Source organism: Conger conger, chromosome 16 (assembly GCF_963514075.1).
Source record: "Conger conger chromosome 16, fConCon1.1, whole genome shotgun sequence".
NCBI classification, from domain to species: Eukaryota; Metazoa; Chordata; class Actinopteri; order Anguilliformes; family Congridae; genus Conger; species Conger conger.
In genome coordinates, this window is record NC_083775.1 from 8,056,005 (window position 1) to 8,082,377 (window position 26,373).

General features: G+C 48.8%; 1 protein-coding gene across 1 annotated transcript in view; it reads left to right on the forward strand.

The window, feature by feature from the left end:
* The window catches only part of wnk4b (WNK lysine deficient protein kinase 4b), a 61,177-nt gene extending 41,164 nt beyond the window's left edge, over positions 1-20,013 (forward strand). Inside the window, exons 8-21 of the mRNA XM_061223947.1 lie at positions 1,103-1,272; positions 1,688-1,761; positions 3,921-4,056; positions 4,369-4,485; positions 6,668-6,841; positions 7,802-7,856; positions 9,562-9,693; positions 10,854-11,572; positions 13,662-13,755; positions 15,403-15,648; positions 16,562-16,799; positions 17,733-17,947; positions 18,396-18,487; positions 19,805-20,013. Of these exons, the coding sequence (XP_061079931.1) occupies positions 1,103-1,272; positions 1,688-1,761; positions 3,921-4,056; positions 4,369-4,485; positions 6,668-6,841; positions 7,802-7,856; positions 9,562-9,693; positions 10,854-11,572; positions 13,662-13,755; positions 15,403-15,648; positions 16,562-16,799; positions 17,733-17,947; positions 18,396-18,487; positions 19,805-19,807 (2,465 nt within the window). The 3' untranslated portion in view covers positions 19,808-20,013. The remainder of the gene's footprint in view (positions 1-1,102; positions 1,273-1,687; positions 1,762-3,920; positions 4,057-4,368; positions 4,486-6,667; positions 6,842-7,801; positions 7,857-9,561; positions 9,694-10,853; positions 11,573-13,661; positions 13,756-15,402; positions 15,649-16,561; positions 16,800-17,732; positions 17,948-18,395; positions 18,488-19,804) is intronic.
* Positions 20,014-26,373: the final 6,360 nt, after the last annotated feature.

Genomic DNA, 26,373 nt, shown 5'->3' on the forward strand with positions numbered 1-26,373 from the left:
TTGTGTGGCTAGTATGCTTGCGAGACTTGGCTGTTGACTGTTGACTTTTGACTACACATGATGAGGTGGTTCAGCAGGGTGCCCGGCCCAAAGCTGAAATGAAAACTACCCCCCCCTACCATGCCACGTGTGAACGTATTGATTTCACCCACATGACTACAAAGCTGGAGAAATATTCTAACTAGCTTGTTGACTCACATTTCCAGGCTACTTGAACTGGTTTCTTGCCAGCATAGCAGTACATACCTATTCACTCAAAGAATAATTATTTTCCTTGAAATTCTACCCCGAAACCTTAAAATGTTTTCCCTAATGACACATTCTACGAAGCAATGCAACAGGCTTCATTAACACAAAAAATATATTTTTAAACCAATCCCAGCAAGTCTTTTAGTCTCATAATTATCCAAAAAATCATTCAATTCAGGATTTGCCTATGGTGTAAGAAAATGTCACTTGTCAAGTAAACAAACTTAAAAAGATGCAGATTAAGCTTAATCCCAGAGTCGAGTTCTGAATAGACAATCTCCATTAGTCTACGATGAGGCTTAATCAGTTTCTGTGATACCGGCTCATTAAGACGAAATCACTCGATCGGGCCAGGTTGACTCTGCGGTTTCCAGACACTCCTGCTTTCTCACTCTCACTACAACGGTGACGTCTGGGCCTGCTTTTTGGCCCCCGGCCCACAGGCGGCCTGAGTCTCGTTCCCGATTGAGGCCCCGGGACACGAGAGCCCAGGAGCTGAATTATTCAGCGCTGGCCACGGGGCCCTGCCTCAGGCCCGCGGCGGCTGCACGTGCTGGGCGTGTTTTTAAGACCGCGCAGCAACGCCGTCGGGGGATTTGGGAAGGCACGAGAGGGGCTGGGGTCACGGCAATGCCACGGGAGGATTTTGGCAGGGACGAGTGGACCCATTTCGGGCAGCGCGGGCCTCCTGTACCGCGGTAGCCTTTAGCGTCCCGTTCTTGTTTAGCGGCCAGTTTGTTATGGTTACCCTGGGACCCCGCTAATCCGTGCTCGGAGACAGCCCGTCGACCCCTTGCTCCCCGAATGCATGTTAACAGTCTCCCTCTCCCTCTCTCTCTCCCTTTCTCGACAGCTGACTGTGAGACCGATGGCTACTTGAGCTCCTCCGGGCTTCAGGACCCCCTAGAGGGACCCCCGCCAGCCATGGCCAATCCCAGCTCTGCTCAGCCTGCCGAAGCCCCGCCCACCACTGAGGCTCCGCCCACCCTGGCCCCTCCAATCCCGGCTCTTCGATTTCCCTCAGTGAGTAGCCCATTCGCCGCCTTTGTGTCTGAACAACCCCCCCCCACGACCAGCTGTTTACAAATCCTTCACAGCCCATCATTTCCACGGTTACTGTGATTATCTCTTCGCGAAATAGAATATACGTAATACATACAAAAAAACGTAATACAGCCGCACCCCAAAATATTCAGTTTACTGCGGTTTTGCATCTTCGTTAGATTTGCGCATCACAGCATGCAATGCTATGTGCTATTCATCATATCTGTTCATTATAGGCATATGTACGCTATAGGACTGTCCCCTGCTTAGTCTAATCAACTGTAAGTCACTTTGGATAAAAGTGCCAGCTAATGAACTGTAATGTAATGTAATAATGAGTTATAGCGCACTACACTACGTGCTCCTCACCGTTCCCCTTCTGCGTTCCCCGCAGAGCATCGCGGTGTCCCACAACATCGACCGCGCCCACTCCGGCTCAGCCAGCGGCTTCTCCTCACCTGTGGACAGGTAACCAGTGACCTCCCGCCACAGAGCAACTCACAGAGCAACTCTAAAAACCCACACACAACTCACACAACTCTGAAAAAGCACACACAACTCACACAACTCTAAAAACACACACACAACTCACACAACTCTGAAAACGCACACACAACTCACAACTCTAAAAACACACACACAACTCACACAACTCTTAAAACGCACACACAACTCACAACTCTAAAAACACACACACAACTCACACAACTCTGAAAACGCACACACAACTCACAACTCTAAAAACACACACACACAACTCACACAACTCAGAAAACGCACACGCACAACACACACAACTCGTACAAACACTAACGCTCCGCTCACGCACGCTCCAGCGATGCCTGAGAAGCGTTTGTGTTTGGTTCCTTAACAGACCGTAATGACGGTTCCGTGTCGTGTTATTTAACATGTAAAATTGATTATGTTCCTTATTACTGTTAAGGGAAAAGCTTTTAGCTGGGTTGCCTGTGGTACACAGCCCTTAGTCACGCTGGGAGAGGTAATTACAGAGGGTGGGTGATTCGATTGGTTTTCGGGGTAAATATGTGGCTTCCTGCTTCACAGTGGAGGACCTGGAGCTGCGGTCTGCGCTTGCTTGTGCCAGATTTGCATTTGCAAAGGTGCTTCGTTTACGAGAGCCATTACGGAAAAAACGAAAAGCGGCCGAATAATGAAATACGGAAGGAGTGGGAAGCTCTTTTGTTGTCGGAGCGGTGCGGAGTGCTCCTTCAGGCCGGCTGCTCCGCTTCCTGTGTGGAGAGGACTGGCCCGAACAGCGCGCGCTCTTTCCTGGGAAACCTGCGGGAGCCGATGAGTCCCGGGGGGGACACACGCCCGCCCAGCCCCCGCCTGCGGGCGGGGCAGATCTTTCGGCCCACCGGAAGGAAGGGTCTCCCCGTTTGGAATAAGTCACGGCCCCGCCCACCCCCACTGAAAAGCAGACAGGGGAGATGAAAGCGGTTTAGTTGGGAGGCTGTAAATGTGAAGGGCTGTATTGAGTGTGGGGCATGGGGCCACTGCCATTACCGCTAAAAGACCTACAGTCGCTGCGTTTAATGACCCGCGCTAACGGCCTGTACGTTTGCGCTAGTCCTGCATCCCGTCTGAGTTGGGACTGACCGATAGGGTCCCGTCTGTGAGTGATTTGGCTGAGTGCCTGCCTTTTCACCACTGGTCCTCACTCCTGGTCCTGGAGAGCCACAGGGTGTGCTGGGGTCCTCACTCCTGGTCCTGGAGAGCCGCAGGGTGTGCTGGGGGCCTCGCTCCTGGTCCTGGAGAGCCGCAGGGTGTGCTGGGGGCCTCGCTCCTGGTCCTGGAGAGCCGCAGGGTGTGCTGGGGGCCTCGCTCCTGGTCCTGGAGAGCCGCAGGGTGTGCTGGGGGCCTCGCTCCTGGTCCTGGAGAGCCGCAGGGTGTGCTGGGGGCCTCACTCCTGGTCCTGGAGAGCAGCAGGGTGTGCTGGGGGCCTCACTCCTGGTCCTGGAGAGCCGCAGGGTGTGCTGGGGGCCTCACTCCTGGTCCTGGAGAGCCGCAGGGTGTGCTGGGGTCCTCACTCCTGGCCCTGGAGAACCGCAGGTAGTTTTTTTTCACCTTTATATCAGCAACCGATTCAGACCCGAGAAAGCAGGTGAGGTGAGTTTAGTGTGTAATTAACTTTTTTAATTGATCAATTGAGCGCTGAGCAACAACAAAACCCAGCACACCCTGCAGCTCTATACCATGTTTTTGAACGAGTGGTGCGTTTATCACAAAGAGTATCCCCCCCCCCCTTTACCTTATTACCTTATTCTGAAGGTACGCGTCATGGATGGAGAAGCATTAATAGCCTGGATGTAGAAACGTCCGGATAGAAAAGCCATGTGTTGTTCGTAAGAACAGAAACTAAAACGGAAAGGATTGCGCGGGCGCATAACCTGCGCAGGGCCAGCGGAGCCTCCCACAGAGCGACTCCCTCACTCCCTGCGCGTGGACGAGCGTAAAACGCCGTTCGAAAATTGCGGCTCCGTTACCCTCTGTGCCCCTGTATGGGTTACGAAGGCTTATACAGAGGTGGGGTGGGGTGGGGCGACAGGGGCCATTGTAAATTAAAGCCTCCCATTGACTCCCTGTGATCAATCTCCCTTCCACAGCTACGCCTCCGATGTCACGTCGGGTCTGAGTGACGGCAACGAGGGCCTATCGGAGAAGAGCTCCACAGGCTCGGCCAAGCGCACCCCCGGCAAGCAGTTCAGGAGGAGGGCCCGATCCCGCCTGCGCATCACCGGGGTAACGACCCCATCGCTCCACACGTCCCAGCATTCCCTGCACCGCAGAAACAAGCTCTCAGATACTCAGCCGGAGAAACCAGGGCTCCCCCTAGTGGCACCCCTGTAAAACTCCAAGGGCCTCACTGACTAAAACCTGTAGCGTGTGAAAACAGTAACACCTCGCCATGAGGCTGAGATAACGGCTTCATACACGACACAACAGCTGTCACAAGATAACCTGACACCAGCTGTCATGCCGTGTCAAATGACACACACACACACACACACACACACACTGCGTTTTACACAGGCTGTGCTTTCCTGCCTGCAGCTCTCTGATAAGGTGGACCGCGTGGTGGAGTGCAAGCTGCAAACGCACAACAACAAGATGGTGACGTTCAAGTTCGACCTGGACGGGGACAACCCAGACGACATGGCCGCGGTCATGGTGAGCTCTGCTCCCAGCGCAGCACAGCGCCGCACAGATCTAAAGAGTCCCGCACACTGCAGAACCATAGTGTGGGTGCTGTGCAGGGTACTGTAGAACCATAGTGTGGGTGCTGTGCAGGGTACTGTAGAACCATAGTGTGGGTGCTGTGCTGGGTACTGTAGAACCATAGTGTGGGTGCTGTGCTGGGTACTGTAGAACCATAGTGTGGGTGCTGTGCTGGGTACTGTAGAACCAGTGTTGGTGCTGTGCTGGGTACTGTAGAACCAGTGTTGGTGCTGTGCTGGGTACTGTAGAACCGTAGTCTAGGTGCTATGCTGGGTACTGTATAACCAGTGTTGGTGCTGTGCTGGGTACTGTATAACCAGTGTTGGTGCTGTGCTGGGTACTGTAGAACCGTAGTCTAGGTGCTATGCTGGGTACTGTATAACCAGTGTTGGTGCTGTGCTGGGTACTGTAGAACCATAGTCTAGGTGCTGTGCTGGGTACTGCAGAACCATAGTGTGGGTGCTGTGCTGGGTACTGCAGAACCATAGTGTAGGTGGCATAGACGGACAGATGGACAGTCTGTACACAGACAGACATACAGACATGCTGTACGCACAGACAGACACGCAGGCACGCAGACATATTCCGAAGGAGATTACTACTTTTGTATTTTATGCCTGGGTTTGGAGCACGTGGCTTTCAGAGTCCCCGGGGATCTGGCAAGAGCACCTAAAGTCAAAGTAGCGGAGTTAAAGTATTTCAGGTGCGTATCTGACCCAGACCTGTTGCCTAGCTACGGCAGCCAGGTGTTTTTCCGCTGCGTGAGCATTCGGCCCAGCGGACGGGGTTTGACCTGCGGTGACTCTGGGACCTGGCCGTTGCCCGCGGCGACATGCAGAATCTCTCGAGTTCCGTACGGAGGTCGGTTTGGTCTGTGTCAGTCTGAGGTAACACGGCCCACTCTGTGGTTATCAGGGCAATCATGGCTGAGCATTCTCAGGTTTATATGTGCCATATATAAACAGGAGAGAAAACAAGCTGACAGGGGATAGACTGTGACCTGCTGTGTGTGTGAGAGAGAGAGAGAGAGAGAGAGAGAGAGAGAGAGTCTGTGCGACTCTCTCACGCGCTGCTGTACGTGTGTGTACACATTTTGCTTCCCTGTGCCGACCCTCTGTATATCTGTAGGTGTGTGTATTCACATATTCACATGTATTTGCATAGCCTTGTGTGGATCCACTTCCTTCTTAGTTTCTGCAAACAGTTCACCTGACCTGCCTGCGTTACACCTAACCTGAGCTACACCTCACCTGAGCTAACTTGAGCTACACCTCACCTGTGCGTGTCTGTGCAAAGCCCAGAGTTACCTGTGCGTGTCTGTGAGAGGCTCCGAGTTACCTGTGCGTGTCTGTGAGAAGCTCAGAGTTACCTGTGCGTGTCTGTGAGAAGCTCAGAGTTACCTGTGCATGTCTGTGGGAAGCTCAGTGTTACCTGTGCGTGTCTGTGAGTCTCAGAGTTACCTGTGCGTGTCTGTGAGAAGCTCAGAGTTACCTGTGCGTGTCTGTGAGAGTCTCAGTGTTACCTGTGAGAGTCTCAGTGTTACCTGTGCGTGTCTGTGAGAAGCTCAGAGTTACCTGTGCGTGTTTGTGAGAGTCTCAGAGTTACCTGTGCATGTCTGTGGGAAGCTCAGTGTTACCTGTGCGTGTCTGTGAGTCTCAGAGTTACCTGTGCATGTCTGTGGGAAGCTCAGAGTTACCTGTGCGTGTCTGTGAGAAGCTCAGTGTTACCTGTGCGTGCCTGTGAGAGTCTCAGAGTTACCTGTGCGTGTCTGTGAGAAGCTCAGAGTTACCTGTGCGTGTCTGTGAGAAGCTCAGTGTTACCTGTGCGTGCCTGTGAGAGTCTCAGAGTTACCTGTGCGTGTCTGTGAGAAGCTCAGTGTTACCTGTGCGTGTCTGTGAGAAGCTCAGAGTTACCTGTGCGTGTCTGTGAGAAGCTCAGAGTTACCTGTGCGTGTCTGTGAGAAGCTCAGAGTTACCTGTGCGTGTCTGTGAGAAGCTCAGTGTTACCTGTGCGTGTCTGTGAGACTCAGAGTTACCTGTGCATGTCTGTGAGAAGCTCAGAGTTACCTGTGCGTGTCTGTGACAAGCTCTGGCTCACCTGTGCATGTCTACCATGCCACCCCCTCCCCCCTCAGGTACACAACGAGTTCATCCTGCCATCAGAGCAGGAGGGCTTCATCCACCGCATGTGTGACATCATCAAGCGGGCGGAGTCGCTGATGCAGAAGGAGTCCCAGGAGAAGCTCCACCCAGGGGGGGGTCCCCGTCTGCCCTACCTCGGCGGGGCGGTGTCCCTATCCGCCTCACAGGTGGGCCCCCCGAAATCTACCTACCGCACCGTTTAGCTGTACTCAGATACTCTTACTCGTACATGACATGATACTCTGTTTGGTATTCAGTGCATAGGCCAACACAAATACATACCAGCAAATATAAACACATCACCGTAAGCACACACGTGTGCACACACACATACACATACACACGCAAACACACAAATACACACACACTATTGCCCCCTTAGAAAATTACATCAGCAACAACGTGCGATCGAACCGCACTGTCCCTGAAGACCGTCAGCACAAACCCAGACTGATATCCTGTTTATCATATCAAGACAAACCCAGACTGATATCCCGTCTGAAATATCACCACAGACACAGTACCGTCCCCTAAGAAGTGCCATCACCAGAAACCTTCCCAAAATATTTCCACATATGAAAGATCACCACACACATTCAGCACGGTTCCCTTTGAACACCACCGCAAACCTTCTCGGTTACACCTTCTGACACGTCGGGACGTCTCTTGGGAACGCCGCAGAGAGCAGGGGAAGTGGATCGGCGCGCGGGTTCAGAGTCAGCGGCTCGTATACGTGCGGCCTGCAGATCGACTGGACGCCGTGTTAGGAAGTGGCGTTGCCCAAGAGGCTTCACCTCACAGCTTTTCAAAACACAGCGGCCATAAACAATAAGAGAGGGGTGAGGTGAGGTGCCAGGAGGACGCTGGGAACCTGTTTATAGTTTATGACTTTCATATCCCCTCATAGGAAACTTCTCTTATCGATAGAGACCTTTAAGTTAATGTCTGTGAGCTAGAGGTGACATCTTATCACGCTTTGGGTTGATAACTAACCAGAGGCCTGGGAGTCCTCAAGGGTTTTTTTCACCGTTGAGAAATTGCAATTGGGGTCGCGGTGGTATCGTCATGACGACGGCTGAGCGAAGGGAAGTGGGCCAATCGGGTGTGTTTCTGTGTTTAATTTCCAGCCCAACCTGCACACGCAGCACCTCCCCCGGAGTCACTCTTCCTCCTCGCTGCCAGGTGAGGAAGACCGCCTTCTGCATGACCATCGATTGGAACGGGTGTAACATACTGCACAGCCAGTTACAGCTTCCCCAACACACTGCAAAAACCAAAGAATAAGTCTTATTTCAGTCTTACTTTAGTCTTCTATTTATTCATCCATTCATTCATTATCCTAACCCGCTTATCCTGAACAGGGTTGCAGGGGGGCTGGAGCCTATCCCAGCATACATTGGGTGAAAGGCAGGAATACACCCTGGACAGGTCGCCAGTCCATCGCAGGGCACACACACTATTCACTCACACACTCATACCTATATATACCACTTCTATTTAGACTTATCTTAATACTCTTTTTGTTAAATAGAAAAATATTACCAATGAAGTGAGAGGGTTTGGCTCATTTCACAATTTTCCAATGGGGAAAGAAATTTTCACTTGTCAAGCAAATAACTTAAAACAAGTATATTTTATACTCAAGAGAAAGAAAATTGTAAGTCTCATAAGACTAAAACACTTAAGACTTTTTAGCCCTGCATGTAGCTCATCACCCTCCTTACCCTCCTGAGGTCTGGCAGTTAATTGTTTGTCCCCTGCTGGGCACATAGGTAAGTCTCTGGTCTTAATCTCCAGACTCTGATATTATTCTCCTGTGCTGAACCCTACAGTAGAGACCTACAGTAGAAACTATACCCTCACCCAGCACTTCATTAGGAACATTTTTACTTCATTACACCTACTTATTCATGCGATTATCAAATCAGTCAATTGTGTGGCAGCAGTGCTATGCATACAATCATGTAGATACAGGTCAGGAGCTTCAGTTAATGTTCACATCAACCATCAGAATGGGGACTTTTGACTGTGGAATGATTGTTGATGGCAGACAGGGTGGTTTGAGTATCTCAGAAACTGCTGATCTCCTGGGATTTTCATGCACCCTAGTGTCTAGGGTTAGCAAAGAATGGTGCAAAAAACCAAAACAAAATCCAGTGTGCAGAAGTTCTGCAGAAAGAAACGTCTTATTAATCAGGCCAGACTGGTCAAAGCTGACAGGAAGGTGACAGTAACACAAATAACCACACATTACAACAGTGGTATGCAGTAACACTTAGGCAGTAACATACAACGCATCATAATTGGATAGGCTACAGCAGTAGAAGTCTAATAAATACCTAATAAAGTGCTCACTGAGTGTATATAATACATATTATCGATATAATAAATAATATTTTGAAAGAATAAATAAGACATTCTCATTGTAACATGTTTTTGTCACCCAGGACCAGAGCTGGCTGCTGTCATAAACAGTGCGCTTGTATAAGGCCCCACCCATCCCAGGGTCACACAACTGAAGTTTAAACTTTCATTTTGGAAGAGCTTTAAATTGTACAGAAAAGGGGAGGGGGGGGGGGGGGGGGGATAAGGAGGCGAACAAAAAAGGTAAACAACATGACCTGCTGACTTGGATGCAGTCACAAAAATGTAAAAAATGAAAAAAATCTTGTGGTCCGTTTTTTCTGTTGGGTCTCGGGAGGTTAAACCCTCCCACGGCCCACAAGTTTCGGAACCCACTGAAGCAACAGTAACCATGACGATTGGCTTTATCGGAGAATAAAGATACTGTGCCTGGAATAGATCAAAGTGTCGGCGGCGGCCCCTGCGTGCTGTTATCGCTCCGAGCCGCGACTCACTGGGCGTCGCCGCGCGTCTGTTCCCGCAGATTTCAGCCAATCAGGCCCCACCCCTGCCGCACGTGGCTCCTCCCCCGGGCTGGGCGGGGGCTTCTACATCAGCCCGGACGGGGCCCCGCCCACCCGGCCCCTCCGCTCCCAGTCCTTCCACACCACCTCAGGTAAGATGCGACCGGTCCCCCCAATGCGCCGAAACAAAATGGCTGCCCGGAGCCCATGGGATTACAGCTGTTCTGAGACCGAGCCTGAATGCCCAGTGTTTGTTATTAGTTGTCCCTTGAACAATGTACAGCATGGCGGTGTGTAGTGTACTGGGCTTGAAACCCAAGTTGCATGTTTGAATGACAGGTAGGACACTGTGGTTGTACATTTGGGCTAAATACACAGCTTCAGTATATATCCAGCTGTAGAAGTGGATACTGTGTAATGTTTGAAAAATGCTGTGTAAGTCGCTCTGGATAAGAGTGTCTGCTGAACGGCAGTAATGTAAAGTAATGTAATCTCTTTAAACCGTAGTTTAAAATATAATGATGCAAAATTGGAAGGAGCACTTCCACAAAAGTGCACACCCGGCTTGACCTCGAAGCAGTCCACAGAGAGTCCTCTTTATTGTATACTCCTGGTGTCACCATCAGGGTGATCAAGTGGGGTAGAACAAGGAGAGGCTTGGGCTTGTGGAATGGGCCTCGCTGACATGTAATCCACAGATGTATAACCTAGTTGCTTAGCAGCAATTGCAGGGTGTTTTTGTAAACAAATAAAAATGGATACAATTTAAGTTAAACTGGCTAGGCAGGTGAAACATTTCATGATGCGCAAAGTCTAAATGTTTTATTCCTTCGTTTTAATGTATGCTATAAAATATCCTGTAGTGTGCTTTGTGAGTGTGGTTTATCTAACTGGCTCCTGTTTAGGGGTTTTCCATAATTGTATTTCCTTTTTTGCGGTCGGTTGTTAACCCTTTAAGGTGTGAGGTCACAAATACATGATTAGAATGTTCTTAACTGAACATTATATTGCTGAAGCAACAATCACAACTGGTGACTGAAAGCAATGCAGTTATAGAACGTTGACTTAAAATGTTGAGGACACACTCCCCCAATTGCTCCTGACGAGCTGGTCGGGGCCTTGCATGGCAGCCAATCGCCGTCGGTGTGCGAGTGCGTGCATGAATGGGTGAATGGAGAAGCATCAATTGTACAGCGCTTTGGATAAAGGCGCTATATAAATGCCAACCATTTACTCCAAAAAAAGCCTGCTCTTGAACTGAAGCACGTGAGCTTGTCTTTAAGCCTGACTCAATCCCTCCTGTGTCTTTCAGGGTCTGGCGCCTCCTACCAGCCCTCCTCCTCCCAGTACCCGCAGACCCCGGCCCCCGACCCCGCCCTGGGCCCGATGCCCCACCCCGCGCAGTACACCACGCCCTCCTACCTGCAGGGCAGGCAGTTCCCCTTCCCTTACCCCGCCCGCGCACCCGGCACCCCCAACATCTCCTCCCCGTCGCTGTCCCCCTCCCCGTCCCCCTCGTCCTCCTCCGGCTCCCTGCACCAGACGGAGGGGTCGAGCCCGGGGGCCGAGGGGTCCCCCCTGCAGCAGCAGCACCCCGGGATGTGGCCCCCCGCCCACACGCAGCCCATGTTCTCCCTGGCCAACGTGCTGTCGCTGGCCATGAGCGTGGCGCAGTCCTTCATGCCGCCCACCTCCATGGCCGGCCCGTCCCACCCGCTCCCGCAGGGCCTGCCCGCCCTCGCCGGCTTCCACCCCCAGACGGGCTACGGCCCCCTGTTCGGCCAGCAGGGCCAGGGCCTGGGCCTCCAGGGCCCCTACCGCGACCTCTACCCGTACCCCAGCCACCCCGAGGCAGCCCAGGCGCAGGGGTCCACCGGCCGTCCCGTAGCTGCGGGGGCCAGCCCGCCCCCTCCCCAGGCCCCGCCCGGCCCCCAGGGGGACCCGCTCCCTGCCTCCTTCTCCATCCAGGACCGGGCCGAGAGCTCCAGCACCTCCTCCTCCTCCTCAGCCCCCGTCAGCCCACAGAGCACGGTGAGAGAGAGAGGGCCAATAAACCCGCTACAACCCGCTACAACCCGCTACAGTTCTCTTAGGCAGTATAACCAGCACAACCCTGCTACAGTTCACTTAGGCAGTATAACCAGCTACAACCCGCTACAGTTCACTTAGGCAGTATAACCAGCTACAACCCTGCTACAGTTCACTTAGGCAGTATAACCAGCACAACCCTGCTGCAGTTCACTTAGGCAGTATAACCAGCACAACCCTGCTACAGTTCTCTTAGGCAGTATAACCAGCAACAATCTGCTACAGTTCTCTTAGGCAGTATAACCAGCACAACCCTGCTACAGTTCACTTAGGCAGTATAACCAGCAACAATCTGCTACAGTTCTCTTAGGCAGTATAACCAGCACAACCCTGCTACAGTTCTCTTAGGCAGTATAACCAGCACAACCCTGCTACAGTTCACTTAGGCAGTATAACCAGCACAACCCTGCTACAGTTCCCTTAGGCAGTATAACCAGCACAACCCCGCTACAGTTCACTTAGGCAGTATAACCAGCACAACCCTGCTACAGTTCTCTTAGGCAGTATAACCAGCACAACCCCGCTACAGTTCACTTAGGCAGTATAACCAGCACAACCCTGCTACAGTTCCCTTAGGCAGTATAACCAGCACAACCCCGCTACAGTTCACTTAGGCAGTATAACCAGCACAACCCTGCTACAGTTCCCTTAGGCAGTATAACCAGCACAACCCCGCTACAGTTCACTTAGGCAGTATAACCAGCACAACCCTGCTACAGTTCTCTTAGGCAGTATAACCAGCACAACCCCGCTACAGTTCACTTAGGCAGTATAACCAGCACAACCCTGCTACAGTTCCCTTAGGCAGTATAACCAGCACAACCCCGCTACAGTTCACTTAGGCAGTATAACCAGCACAACCCTGCTACAGTTCTCTTAGGCAGTATAACCAGCACAACCCTGCTACAGTTCTCTTAGGCAGTATAACCCGCACAACCCTGCTACAGTTCTCTTAGGCAGTATAACCCGCACAACCCTGCTACAGTTCTCTTAGGCAGTATAACCCGCACAACCCTGCTACAGTTCCCTTAGGCAGTATAACCAGCACAACCCCGCTACAGTTCACTTAGGCAGTATAACCAGCACAACCCCGCTACCGTTCACTTAGGCAGTATAACCAGCACAACCCTGCTACAACCCCACTACAGTTCACTTAGGCAGTATAACCAGCACAACCCTGCTACAGTTCACTTAGGCAGTATAACCAGCACAACCCTGCTACAACCCCGCTACAGTTCACTTAGGCAGTATAACCAGCACAACCCTGCTACAACCCTGCTACAGTTCACTTAGGCAGTATAACCAGCACAACCCTGCTACAACCCCGCTACAGTTCACTTAGGCAGTATAACCAGCACAACCCCGCTACAGTTCACTTAGGCAGTATAACCAGCACAACCCTGCTACAACCCCGCTACAGTTCACTTAGGCAGTATAACCAGCACAACCCTGCTACAACCCTGCTACAGTTCACTTAGGCAGTATAACCAGCACAACCCTGCTACAACCCCGCTACAGTTCACTTAGGCAGTATAACCAGCACAACCCTGCTACAACCCTGCTACAGTTCACTTAGGCAGTATAACCAGCACAACCCTGCTACAACCCCGCTACAGTTCACTTAGGCAGTATAACCAGCACAACCCCGCTACAGTTCACTTAGGCAGTATAACCAGCACAACCCCGCTACAGTTCACTTAGGCAGTATAACCAGCACAACCCTGCTACAGTTCACTTAGGCAGTATAATCAGCACAACCCTGCTACAACCCTGCTACAGTTCACTTAGGGCTGGCTCACATGCCACAGGGCCTGTACAACCGTCTACAGGACTGGGATATACTGTATACCACGCAGTAACAGTCACTGTGTCCTTTCAGCGAGAGCACAGACTTTTACGGGAAAGCCATTCTGAGCCATACAATGCCAGTCAAACGCAAAACTATTTGTCATTTCAGCTGACTAAGCACAATTTCTGAGATGAGGGTGGAAAAATAAATAAACGTGTTTCTTTATCCCCCCCCCCCCTGAAGGTGCTCTCCCAGAATCCGAGACCGCCGTTCCCTCCCGTGGCGCCCGAACCCACCATCGGCACCTCCAAGGACCGGCTGACTCCCATCGCCGAGGGTAAAACAATAAACCCGCAAACGCCCCCGCCCTGCTCTGAAACCAGAGCTCGGTCCCACAGCACGGCGCTCCCACGCGGTCCCAGCGCAGGTCCGGATCGGAGATAACGGTCTCACCGTTACTATCGCATTACACGCCGTCTTTATTCAGTGAAACGAACTCGGAGTTTCTCAGAGCAAACGGCCCGCTGCAGGCAGTGGGTAAGGCCAGATTATGGGCGTTTCTCTGCGAGAGGTCCACCTATGGTGTGAGGGGAGGCGTGATGTCATAATGGTCTAACCAGTGCAAAGCAAACAAAGATTAGCAGTACCAGCCTTAAGGTCTGTCCACACCAAGAACTATAACTATAAAGATCACGGAAAGGGGTGTGAGCGTCCACGCTGCTGAACAATAACATTCTGGACATTTTTAACGTGGCGCCCTGTAAATTCGGATTGGATGTCAGCGTTTTATCATTCATGCAGCCGAAAAAAAAACAAAAAAAACAAACAAATCTGCTCTGTTAGTGATCCCAACGGCATCGTTTGTCAGGGCTGTTGTCGTTATAGTTGCGGTGCGGACTCCCGCTATCCACTTGAGTTAGACCGTTTCTTAAAACCTATTTAGTTATTGTGATGGTTCCTTCAATAACTGATGTACAGGTGAGGAAGGTGCAAGAGGGTGAGTCTGAGTATGATGCGGATTTGTGCTTTTGAGAAACCGTGAAGAGAAGACTGCTTAATTCAAATCTAGTCTGAGGAAGGGTTGACATAAGGTAACCCATTCGTTACATTACATTACATTACATCCATTCCGTTTAGCAGACGCTCTTATCCAGAGCGATGTACAACCAAGTGCAGATCGAACACAGGGACAAGTGTGATGAGGACCCTACGGTTCCGAGTCCTGGCGTGACCATATAGATACAATTGGAACCCTTAAAGAATACATCAACTTACGGACTAGTATACCACGGTTGGCAGTGCAACAATACAATATCTAATTCAGAATCCTTTTATGCATTTATGTATATATGATCCAATTCTACACATTTTAAGTAGTACTTTCAGGTCCACAAAAAAGAGCTTTGTTTTCACTCTTTTTGCCGTATTAATTTATTTATTATTGTTAAGTTCTTGCACACAGTGTGCAGAATCGCACTCCTTTGTCAGATTGCCGGCACGGTTCACAGAATAGGTTCATCCTGATTATTCCCTGACATTTAAAGCTGTTGCTTCAATGTCAGTCAGAGTTCACTAACCTGCCCATAATTACTTTATGCTGGTCGAGGAAAGTCAATTTTACATTGCGCAAGTCTGCCACCTACTGCACTAATCTAGTACTGCAGTACACCAGTCAGAATTCAAGCACCATAATAATACACCAAATGGCCACAAATAAATGAATACCACACAAAACAGCCCCCCACCCCAAAAAACAAAACAAAAAACTACATTTCCCATAAGCCGCAGTGTGCATTTATGAGCAGGACTAGGTGTATGTCCTCTGATTGCCATGAATGGAAAGTTCCGGAGTGAAGATGAATGAATGTCAAGAAAAACGTCACAGTCTACTCTTCATATTCACTACGCCTCATATTCACGTTTTGATTTCACTGCGGTGCGTAAACCCCGCCCTCTCTTACGGTCTTCCCCCTCTGTTCCTTAGAGAAAAGGGCCACGGTCACAGTTGGGCGTTTCCAGGTCAGCCCGTCCAAGGTCATCCCAGCGGCCCCGCCCAGTTCCGCCTCGGCCTTGGCCCCGCCCCCTGCCCCGCCCGCCACCAATGGCGCCTCCCCCGCGCGGGACAGCAACGCAGGCAGCAGCACGGAGGAGCAGAACGAATCAGAGGCCAGCTTCAGCACGGTCACCGTCTCCCCGCCCACCCAGACCTCCAGCGGCCTGCTGCAGGAATGTAAGCTAACAAGCTAAAAACACAACGCAGCTAACAGGGCACACAACTACATTTGCTAGCCTAGTCACGGACGTTATGACTTAGCAGCTAACAGGGCACACAACTACATATGCTAGCCTAGTCACTGATGTTATGACTTAGCTAACAGGGCACACAACTACATATGCTAGCCTAGTCACAGACATTATGACTTAGGAGCTAACAGGGCACACAACTACATATGCTAGCCTAGTCACTGACGTTATGACTTAGCAGCTAACAGGGCACACAACTACATATGCTAGCCTAGTCACTGACGTTATGACTTAGCAGCTAACAGGGCACACAACTACATATGCTAGCCTAGTCACTGACGTTATGACTTAGCAGCTAACAGGGCACACAACTACATATGCTAGCCTAGTCACTGACGTTATTACTTAGCAGCTAACAGGGCGCACAACTACATATGCTAGCCTAGTCACTAAAGTTATGACATAGCAGCTAACAGGGCACACAACTACATATGCCAGAATCTAAATCCAAATCTAAAGTTTTTCTGCCGTAACACAACTAGCTAGCTGATGTCACTGCTGCTAGTCTAACCTGCACCAGATGAGTTTCTCATCACGGTCAGAAGAGTCATGATGTTATTGTACAAGTGCGTCTCAAATGAAGGGATTTCATGTTATTAGTCGTCAACTTGGTGCACTTATAATGCAGTGCTGAAGGAGTGTGCAATTCGAGGGCAGCCTGTTGAGCACAGCCGTTGGGCCCTTGAGCGAGGCCCTTAACCCCACATTGCTCCAGGGGGGGATTGTCCCCCTGCTTCGTCTAATCAACTGCAAGCCGCTTTGGATAAAAAGCATGAGCTAAGTGACTGTAATGTAATGTTACGTAATGAGACACGGCCTCCACCTCTCACCCTCAACAGCCAACAGCCCGCTGGCCCGGGGGCCGGGGCCGGGGCCGGGGCCGGGGCAGCCCGTGGCCGAGGGCCGGGGCGACCCGTCGGGGCCCCCGGAGGCACGGCTGTGGGACGGCGGGCCGGGGAGCCCGCAGGTGAACCCCGGCCTGTGGGTCTCCTGCTCCCGCAGCACCTCCTACATGAGCAGCGACGAGGAGAGCGAGACGGAGGAGATGTGGGACGAGCTGCAGGAGCTCCGGGAGAGGTGAGCGGCCACCGCCCCGCGCGAGGGCAACCGGGAACACACGCACAGGACATCACCTGCTTTTCTTCATGATACGGAGCGACACGTTGTGTCTGGCCGCCGCTGTGCCTCCTCCCCACCACCGGGGGGCACTGCAGCGGTTATGAAAGCGCTCATCTGGAAAAGCTTGTGACACACACAGTGCCTGGCGCTCTGATGGAGAGGCCCCATCTCCGGGCTCGTTCCTAGCCCTCATTTGTCATCTCCTATCTCTTTGTCCAGAGCCTGACCTGGAAATGGATAGAGGTTCGCCAGGTTTTAAGGAAATTCCAACCCGTTAAATTTGTAGCTTCTAAGAGCCAGCAGCTGGAAGTTAGGAGGCTCCCGAATCTGTTCTTGACCAAGGAAATGAGCGCATCCTTTTGCGGAAGTATTTATTCGGAAAGCGTGACCTATAAATGATCGACCTGTAGATCCAGGCTTGTGTCGAGCGTCTTTTACCAACTGATTTACCAACAGCTTCAGCATGTGCAAAACCTAAGAACACAACCAATGATTAGTGCAAAACAAATACTATGACCAATCGTTGGGTCACGTTATTAGTTTAAGGTGTGCTTTTTTGTTGGCCACAAATGTTAGCGAACAGTTTGAAAGGGTACTGCACAGCGAACAGAAAAGGCTGCTTATGGGGGAAAACTACAATTATTTGGCTGTTATAATACAGTTTAGTCAATGAAACATTAGTCCATACCATTGTTACCATTATCATTGTTAGTCCTAAGTCGCTTCCACTTGTATTGAAATGGGTGTTGGTGGCAAACCAAAAGGAATGTTCTGAAATCGTTTTAACGGTAACCGTTTGCTGCAAACATGGTTCACCGCAAACGTTGGCGGTGTGGTACAGGGACAGCGCGTTACTAAACCCGCGCTCTCCGCCCCCCCCCTCTCTCTCAGGCACCTGGCGGAGGTGCAGACTCTCCAGGCCACGCAGAAGCGGGAGATCGAGGAGCTGTACGAGAGGATGGGCAAGGTGCCCCCGCCCGGCATCGTGTCGCCCGCCGCCATGCTGTCCAGCCGCCAGAGACGCCTGTCCAAAAGCGGGGGCTACCCCCCATCCCGCCGCAACAGCCTGCAGAGGCTGGACATCCTGCCCCCGCCGGTGACCACAGGTAACCCCCCCGCAGCACAGCTTCAGCTGCGATACGCCAGCAGTGCTCTGGATGGCCAATCAGCAGTGTGTCATGCAAATCTTTCACATTACACACATTTTACAGATGCCCTTTGTTTCATTTTACACAGAATTAATTTACACAGTCATGATATACAGTGGGCTTCAGAATTATTGGCACCCCTGACTGGCAATACACAAAAAATAATAGTGCAATTATTGAGAAACTCAAAATGGCAACATGAAAAATATGAAAACGTCTTTTCCTGCCAGTGTGCGGAACGAAGCCTTCCGATTGGCTGATAGTAAAAAAAAATTGTTGAGCAAAGCCTTTTGATTGGCTGACTGTAATGTTTGTGTGGAGTGCACCCTTCTGATTGGCTGACTGTAACATTTGTGTGGAGTGCAGCCTTCTGATTGGCTGGTTGTAACGTTTGTGTTCCCCGCAGGCATCATGCGGAAAAACTCTGTCAGCGGCAGTAGCAGTGGCTCACAGGACCGGTCCAAAGGGGTGACCTTTGCACCTACAGACTACAGAATGGTGAGCCTGACCTTTGACTTGGAAGTCAACCTTAAAAGGGCATCTCTGTGCCCTACCTGTACACATCCCACACCACAGGAAATCTCAAGTGATTCATCCAAATACAAGATCATAAAATGATACTTTTAGTGAGTTATACTTCTATATCTTTATGTGAAAAGTGGATTTTCTTGAGCTTAAGATCTGTTTCCTCATTGGATACTTTCTCTTGGGGAAAAGGCCAATCATGAGTGAGAAAAGAGTCGGGTAGGGGGAACACATTCCATAAAGGCTATGATGTACTTAACTTGATTAATTTGATGAGGTTTGTATTAAAATCCTCTCTAAGATTGTCACTTCCTTCTTCACTAAGATGTTGAATATGAACTGACAATTCAACAAAACACATTAGTCACATTTCACTGATCAAATCAAATCTTCTGAAATATATTAATTTAAAAACACAGCCTATTCATCAACCTACTTTGTAGTGCACACTATTTTTACATCAGGAGACACCACTTTCAGATGCTCTTATCCACTTTTAGTACCATACAAAAGTGGAGAGTGTCCGTGTTCGCCTCAGGAACACAATAGTGTGAGATCACCAAGAAGCCATAGGACGCCCATTTATAATGCGCATACAGAGAACAAAAGTGAATAAAACTACCTAACTTGCATTTCCTTACACGCCTATGACAATGACATCACCACGACAGGAAGTCTATAAAGAAAGAAAGGATATCTTATGGGAGCATATGCAAAAAAGTCTACGATTTAAGTTTTTATGATGAACGGCCATATTAGGCCAGTGTTTTTTTTGTTTTTTTTTACGAATAGACGATACCTAAAATGGATCCCAGAATGAGTCCAGTAGGCTATGCTACTGTGTTTATTGATGGGCTCCTAAAAGGTACTACATTTACTAAACTTAAAGATTAAAAAGTCTAAGAACCAGTGCTAGAGTGTGATTGGAGAAAAATGGCCACAAACATTTATCAGTATTTTGTCTTCTGAATACCCCTTATTGACCTTGCTGTAAGACCAGAATATGCCATCTGAGAAGCAGAGACATTAAGGTCTCTCTCCCAGCTGTATGTCTGCTGGGAGAGAGACACAGAAAGACTCCTAGTAAGCACTTAATTCAGAAAGTGGTCTAATAGTAATACGGATTATCACTAAAAGGTTATTTGTAATCATGTGATTGTCTTTATGTTAACACACATTGTCAATTAATAATCAGTTAAGACAATTACCCTGACAAGTGTCTCTGGGGGCAGAAAATGTACTTTATACAAGTTATTAATGTCCGGTGCATTTTGGTTCCTCCCCCTGCAGTAAGAATTCCCAGAGGTGACTCTCTGGACTACCTCATCCTAGCAGTGACAAGCCCCACCCCTGCCGGCCTGAAGGAAGTGACATCATCCACAGCCTCTCCTCTGGCAGCTGAGATGCAGTGGATCTCTGCCCCCCCCCCTCCTCGGCGATGATGTTTAAAGTACCTGCTGCCCAAAGGCAGGCGCTGCGGTTCTGACTGTAGCCCGACTTACGCCGCCCTTGTAGGCTCGGGAGAGGAGAGAGGAGAGAGGAGAGCTCTCCTCGTCTTTCTAGAACATTCTAGCTGCCGCTCCTGTCCAAGCCCCTGCCCTCCCGTATGCTCGGCTCTCGCTTCTTCTTAACTTCTTCTTTGCACTTTTGAGTGTCTGCCAGCTGTGTGCAGCAACAGCGCCCCCTGGAGGAGTGGCTGTGTACCAGACGTGACAGCCGAGAACGCTTTCTGCTGCCGTGGCGACGTCGTGCATTGTGCGTTTTCGCTACTGAATCAAGAATCAGCAGTGCTCTGCTCAACGGGAAAGTCAGTAACAAGTCTTATGTTCCAAAATGATGCTGCCTTCACCCAAAAACAGCACCTCAGCAATATAGATATTTAACAAGAGATATAAATATTTTATGTAATATATAAATATTCTCACCTATGGTAAGTGTTCTAGCTGGTATTCAAAGCACCTTATTGTCACTGGTAAAACTGCCAAATGTGGGACACTTTGTAAACACAACAATCATTATTCTGAAATTATTTTTAAATATCCAAAGCCTTCATACCATACATCACTAACAACTGTATATATATATATGTTTTAAATCACATGAAAAACCAAATATTAAAGATGCACAAATGTAAGGACTGGGCAACATCTGCACTGTCAGAATGCAGTTTGACAGTTTCACGTTATTTACCCATTACGGGCAGCCAGATCTGTAACCGTACATTCGGGACCTCGGAGGAGAAATTGAGGGTCATTTTGAATCTGTAAATCGGCAAGTGAGGCACCATCTCAAACATCCTTGCCATTTGATGCGGGAACGAACAGGATTAAAAAGCAAGAATCCAAATCAATATTCAAAAACCCTCACTGAAACGAGTGAAACTGCATCTGAAGTCATTTGCAGATGACGAAGTCATCAATCTTAATAAAACTATTAGCTGGAAAACACTTTAACTTCACTCTGCACTTTAGCCGTGACTTCACCGTCCCTAGCAGTCTGCAAGCCTGCCGCCTGGGGCCGGCTACGGCGGCCATTTTGTGAATCAGTCCGCCCACGGGCAACCAGAGAGAACCACAAACCACCGTGGAGTCCATGGGCTCATTCCTACCGCTTATTTTTCTCCTCGTTCATCTTTAACTTGCACCTCCAAAATTTAACCCCCACCCGTGTTCCACGTGTTCACCAGTGTTTTAACCCCCCCACTGGTGTTACACGTGTTCACCAGTGTTTTAACCCCCCGCTGGTGTTACACGTGTTCACCAGTGTTTTAACCCCCCCACTGGTGTTCCACGTGTTCACCAGTGTTTTAACCCCCCGCTGGTGTTCCACGTGTTCACCAGTGTTTTAACCCCCCTACTGGTGTTACACGTGTTCACCAGTGTTTTAACCCCCCCACTGGTGTTACACGTGTTCACCAGTGTTTTAACCCCCCTACTGGTGTTACACGTGTTCACCAGTGTTTTAACCCCCCGCTGGTGTTACACGTGTTCACCAGTGTTTTAACCCCCCTACTGGTGTTACACGTGTTCACCAGTGTTTTAACCCCCCTACTGGTGTTACACGTGTTTACCAGTGTTTTAACCCCCCTAATGGTGTTACACGTGTTCACCAGTGTTTTAACCCCCCCACTGGTGTTACACGTGTTCACCAGTGTTTTAACCCCCCTACTGGTGTTACACGTATTCACCAGTGTTTTAACCCCCCCACTGGTGTTACACGTGTTCACCAGTGTTTTAACCCCCCGCTGGTGTTACACGTGTTCACCAGTGTTTTAACCCCCCCACTGGTGTTACACGTGTTCACCAGTGTTTTAACCCCCCCACTGGTGTTACACGTGTTCACCAGTGTTTTAACCCCCCTACTGGTGTTACACGTGTTTACCAGTGTTTTAACCCCCCTAATGGTGTTACACGTGTTCACCAGTGTTTTAACCCCCCCACTGGTGTTACACGTGTTCACCAGTGTTTTAACCCCCCTACTGGTGTTACACGTATTCACCAGTGTTTTAACCCCCCCACTGGTGTTACACGTGTTCACCAGTGTTTTAACCCCCCGCTGGTGTTACACGTGTTCACCAGTGTTTTAACCCCCCCACTGGTGTTACACGTGTTCACCAGTGTTTTAACCCCCCCACTGGTGTTACACGTGTTCACCAGTGTTTTAACCCCCCGCTGGTGTTACACGTGTTCACCAGGGTTTTAATAGACAGGGGGCTGGAGGTGGAATGAAAACACGATGCGAAACCTCTTTCTGCTTGAATACTGTGCCACCCCATTCTCCTTCCAAAATTATTTCTCTCCATGAAATTTCTAGCTTTTTAATGGAAACAAGAAGTTTTTATTCAAAGATGCAAGTCGTTTCCCCTCTGAATAGTATGCTTTTCTGTGCCGTCGCACTTTGTTTGCAGAAGAACCTTCAGATGACAGCCAGAGATTTCATTCGTTTTTTATCTGGTGACAGCGGAGGTGAGGGCACACACAGTCCCGTTGAAGATTTGGTGAATGTGCCTATACATTAAAATGTGTGATTTTAAGCTGTGAATTGTAACCTGTTGCCTTACAGTATGCTCGCACATTGCAGAAAGAATTTAGTATAAATTAAGTATTTATTTGAGATTGTATTATTTTTACAAAATGCAAATACAGCATACATTTAGTCATAGGTCCGTGACTTTGTGTATGATTATTATCAGCAGTGTTGCTAGGAAACACAATGATGTCATACTGCCATGCTGAGTCTGTGCCTTTTCAGGTTTTTTTTTTTTTTTTTTACCCTTTAAAGTTTGATTGTATTTTCTTCTCCTGAATCAGATTTCTAAATACAGATAAAATTTCATATGTAATGGCATCTTTTTTTCCCCTCCTCAACTGTCTGTCTACTTGATGCTCGATTGATCGGGCCTGGTGCAGCTCCAAATCCAAAACAATTTTGTGTTTGACCTAGGTCTGATTCAGTATAGTATTCCTACCAGGCCGTCATTGCAAACATGATTCTGATCCTAATTGACCTGCCTAGTAAAATAAATGTTAAAATAAAAATACAGGAATTTTCCATACACCCTTATGAAATACAGGCTGAAAATATATATAAGGCTCCAGTCGCATGGCTGCTTGAATGTTTTATTAAATTCAGTGACACAAATTTTTCCCAATGACTTTTAAAAAAACAACCCCCACCCCACCCCAATTGTAGCCAAAGTCATCCTACTCTGTGCCACCCACTCCCCTGGGAGAGCCTTTCGTAGCTGAACTCACGCACTCCTCCAATGCCCACGCCTGACAGTACATTGTAAACGATAAGTCACACAGCACTATCGGGGAGAGCGCGCACCAATCGGACAAAAGGCACATTTCTCCACGAAAGTAGCCATTGGACAGTTGCCACATCCTTGGGGGAATCTAATGGCGAATTAACACGAGGGAAATGCATCAGTGGAGACAGAGCCCGCTCTGGGCATTGGCGACATGAGCCCCCCCCAACTATCTGGAGGGGCCCCCTGGTCCTAAACATTACCCTGGGGCCACCAATAGTTTAGAACCGAGCATGAGCCCCCCCAAATAAACAAAAAAAACAAACGAAAAAAACAAACATATAGTCCATTTCACATACTGTCTCTTAATCTGTTAAATACTGTGCCCTTATTGACTGGGCCAAAAAATGACACGGTCAGCCCCAGTCTTCGAGTTTTCGGTCCAGACAGCTTCCGGGCTCAATTGGCTCCCGTCCTGGGACCCCTCGACATGGCAAACCTGGCCTCCTCATCCAGCGCGTCCATGACCCTCTCCTGCGACACCGAATAAATGGTGTACCCAACTGAGGGGAAGGACACGGTTAAGGTGTCAGCGGTGAGTTTGGAGTCTGCGACTTCCCTTGCCCTATTTTCTGTTCATTGTGTTTACTTTTCTACCCCGTAGCTTTCTGGGGAGGCTCGAAGCTCGTGTTTTTGGGGGGGTTTCTTTTGTTCTCCTTATGCACCAAGCAGGGCGGCTGGACGTCGCTTTTTGTCCACCTTTGTGCCGGTTTGCGTTGACGATTCACACGCCACTTTTCATTCACGCATCCACTCACATTGCACTCTACTGTTGCTCGTTATATCCAATAAATTACTGAATTAATGAATTTGGTAAGTACGTACTTGCCGGTCGTAACAGAGCGCACTTGCGGTCGCCCGCCTGAATCTGGTAAACGACCCTTATGAACGAAATGGGAACAATCCTCAAACCACACCTATATGAGACCGCTCACACTTCATGCGATTGCTCATGTGCTGGACAGTCAATGTTACATGCAAGGTTCAGGTAGAGCTGGATATAAAAACATGCTACTTTATTATTTTAAACTTGACGATGAGACGACTCTCCAATATAAGCAGGATATTATGCCAAATCGGACATGAAGTGTGTGAACAAACATCCAGTGAAAGTACAAGAGTAAATATAATTGAAAAGTAATAAGGCGTATAAAACAATAATCTTTGTGATAATGAAAATATAAGTGTGAAACAAAAGTAGGCATATTACGCGCAATTACTGTTCAACGTCAAATTCAAGATAATACGAAATTCTTGGAGATCAAAAGGCTGCGGGTTTGTGACGTCGTGTCGTATAGGCTACGTAATTCGGGATCCCCCTCCCCTACGAAAGAGAATGCGGTTTAAATTTCTAAGCCTACTATCTGAACATACACATGACTGAAACAGTTATTGACGCTAAGAAAGTAAAAGGAGATGATTCCCTTTCGTGTGTAGACTATGACACTTTTGATTTTGTCGAACTAGCTTTACCAAACCAACGGGAAAACGAAAATGCAAAGCTGCCTTTAGTCAGCTAGCTCACTTGAAACCGCAGTTTCATATAGGCTACTAGAAGTTAGCATATACGAGTTAGTGCGCCTCACTCATGATTTCAGCACCTCAGTTAGCAAAGCTCCTCACCTGTCAATCGCCTAGTTAAGACACATTGTGACATTGAGTTCAACTAGCGGTCGTGAAGAGCCACATGAGCAACGAAACAGTTATGAAAACGATGTAACGTTATCACAACACCCCCATAAAAGGATACATACACCCATCACAAAAGCCCCAATGACCAATCCTGTTGCGATGTTACGACCACGGAGTTTCTGCGAGTGCTTCCTTAACCGGATCGATTTTATTTGTGCTTCAGACAGAGGTACTTTGCCGACATGTTTGTCTGCCATCTTTTATTTGAACTATATCTACAGCGACATCTGTCGGTCGACTCCTCAAGGAACTGAAAGTACATACGTTTATTTCGTGCCCCACAAACCGCCTCATCCCCCACTCTGTGAAGACCGTGTTCTGACAGAGCAGCGCATTGTGCGACCTTGCTGTATTGTTACATCTGAATAAAAACACGAAATCCGGATGTCGTTTTCAAAATAAACTACTAAACTTTAATCCTAATTTAAATGTAGGCCACATAATATCAATAATAATAATAATATGATTATTATCCTATGTGTTTACTTATTATTTATGAAATACAATAACCTTTCCTTGACCTTTTCAAAATAACTAGCAATGAACTAGCAACTAGCAAGAGACTTTTGAAGTCGAACAGATATGCTCCACAACACTAACAGCCTACAGAAACGTAGCTTTACAGGGTTCAAGGGTAACTTTGAAAATTTTAAAGCGCAACTTTCTGTTTAAGTGGATCCTTTTTTGCGTGCACAAATTAATGAACCATTAAAGGATCTTGGGTTTCATTTTAAGGGGTGCTTAATTTGAATGAAGGGGGTTGGTGTGGTTTCATCGCGAACAGACAAGTTAAGGGAGACTAGGCCTAAGACGGTGTCAGTGGTGATGAGCAAAAGGCCGAACATGTTTTAAATAAAGCTGATATGGCCTACAATGTCAAATAAAGGGCAGTTTTGGTCTGTAGCGTCACTTGTCGTGTTGATGTGAGCCAGCTAACATTAGCTAGCATCACAGTTATGTAGGCCTACGTCATTAGTGTCAGTTCTATGGCCACTCACCAAGACATCTTCCTCAGCCTCGCTTGTTCCCGGTCCCCTGGCCGCTTAACATGCCGAAACCTGTGACGCTGCACTCCTTTGTTTCCATTATGCATTGTATATTCGACCTCTTCGATGATAACTCGTTCTATGCTTCTGTGTAACCAGTACGAGTCCGTTCGCTCCCAGATTGTTCACTCCAATCAAGTTTGTCACTTCAATCTAGTCGGTCGGGCGTTGCTAAAATCAAAACCAGCTGTAATTACAAGCACCATTATAAGAATGAAATCAATTCATCCATTGGCCCAGACATAATTTCACAGGCTGCTGAACCTAAAAAGCTGCAAATTAAATAACAGCTAAACTTACCCTTTCACAGA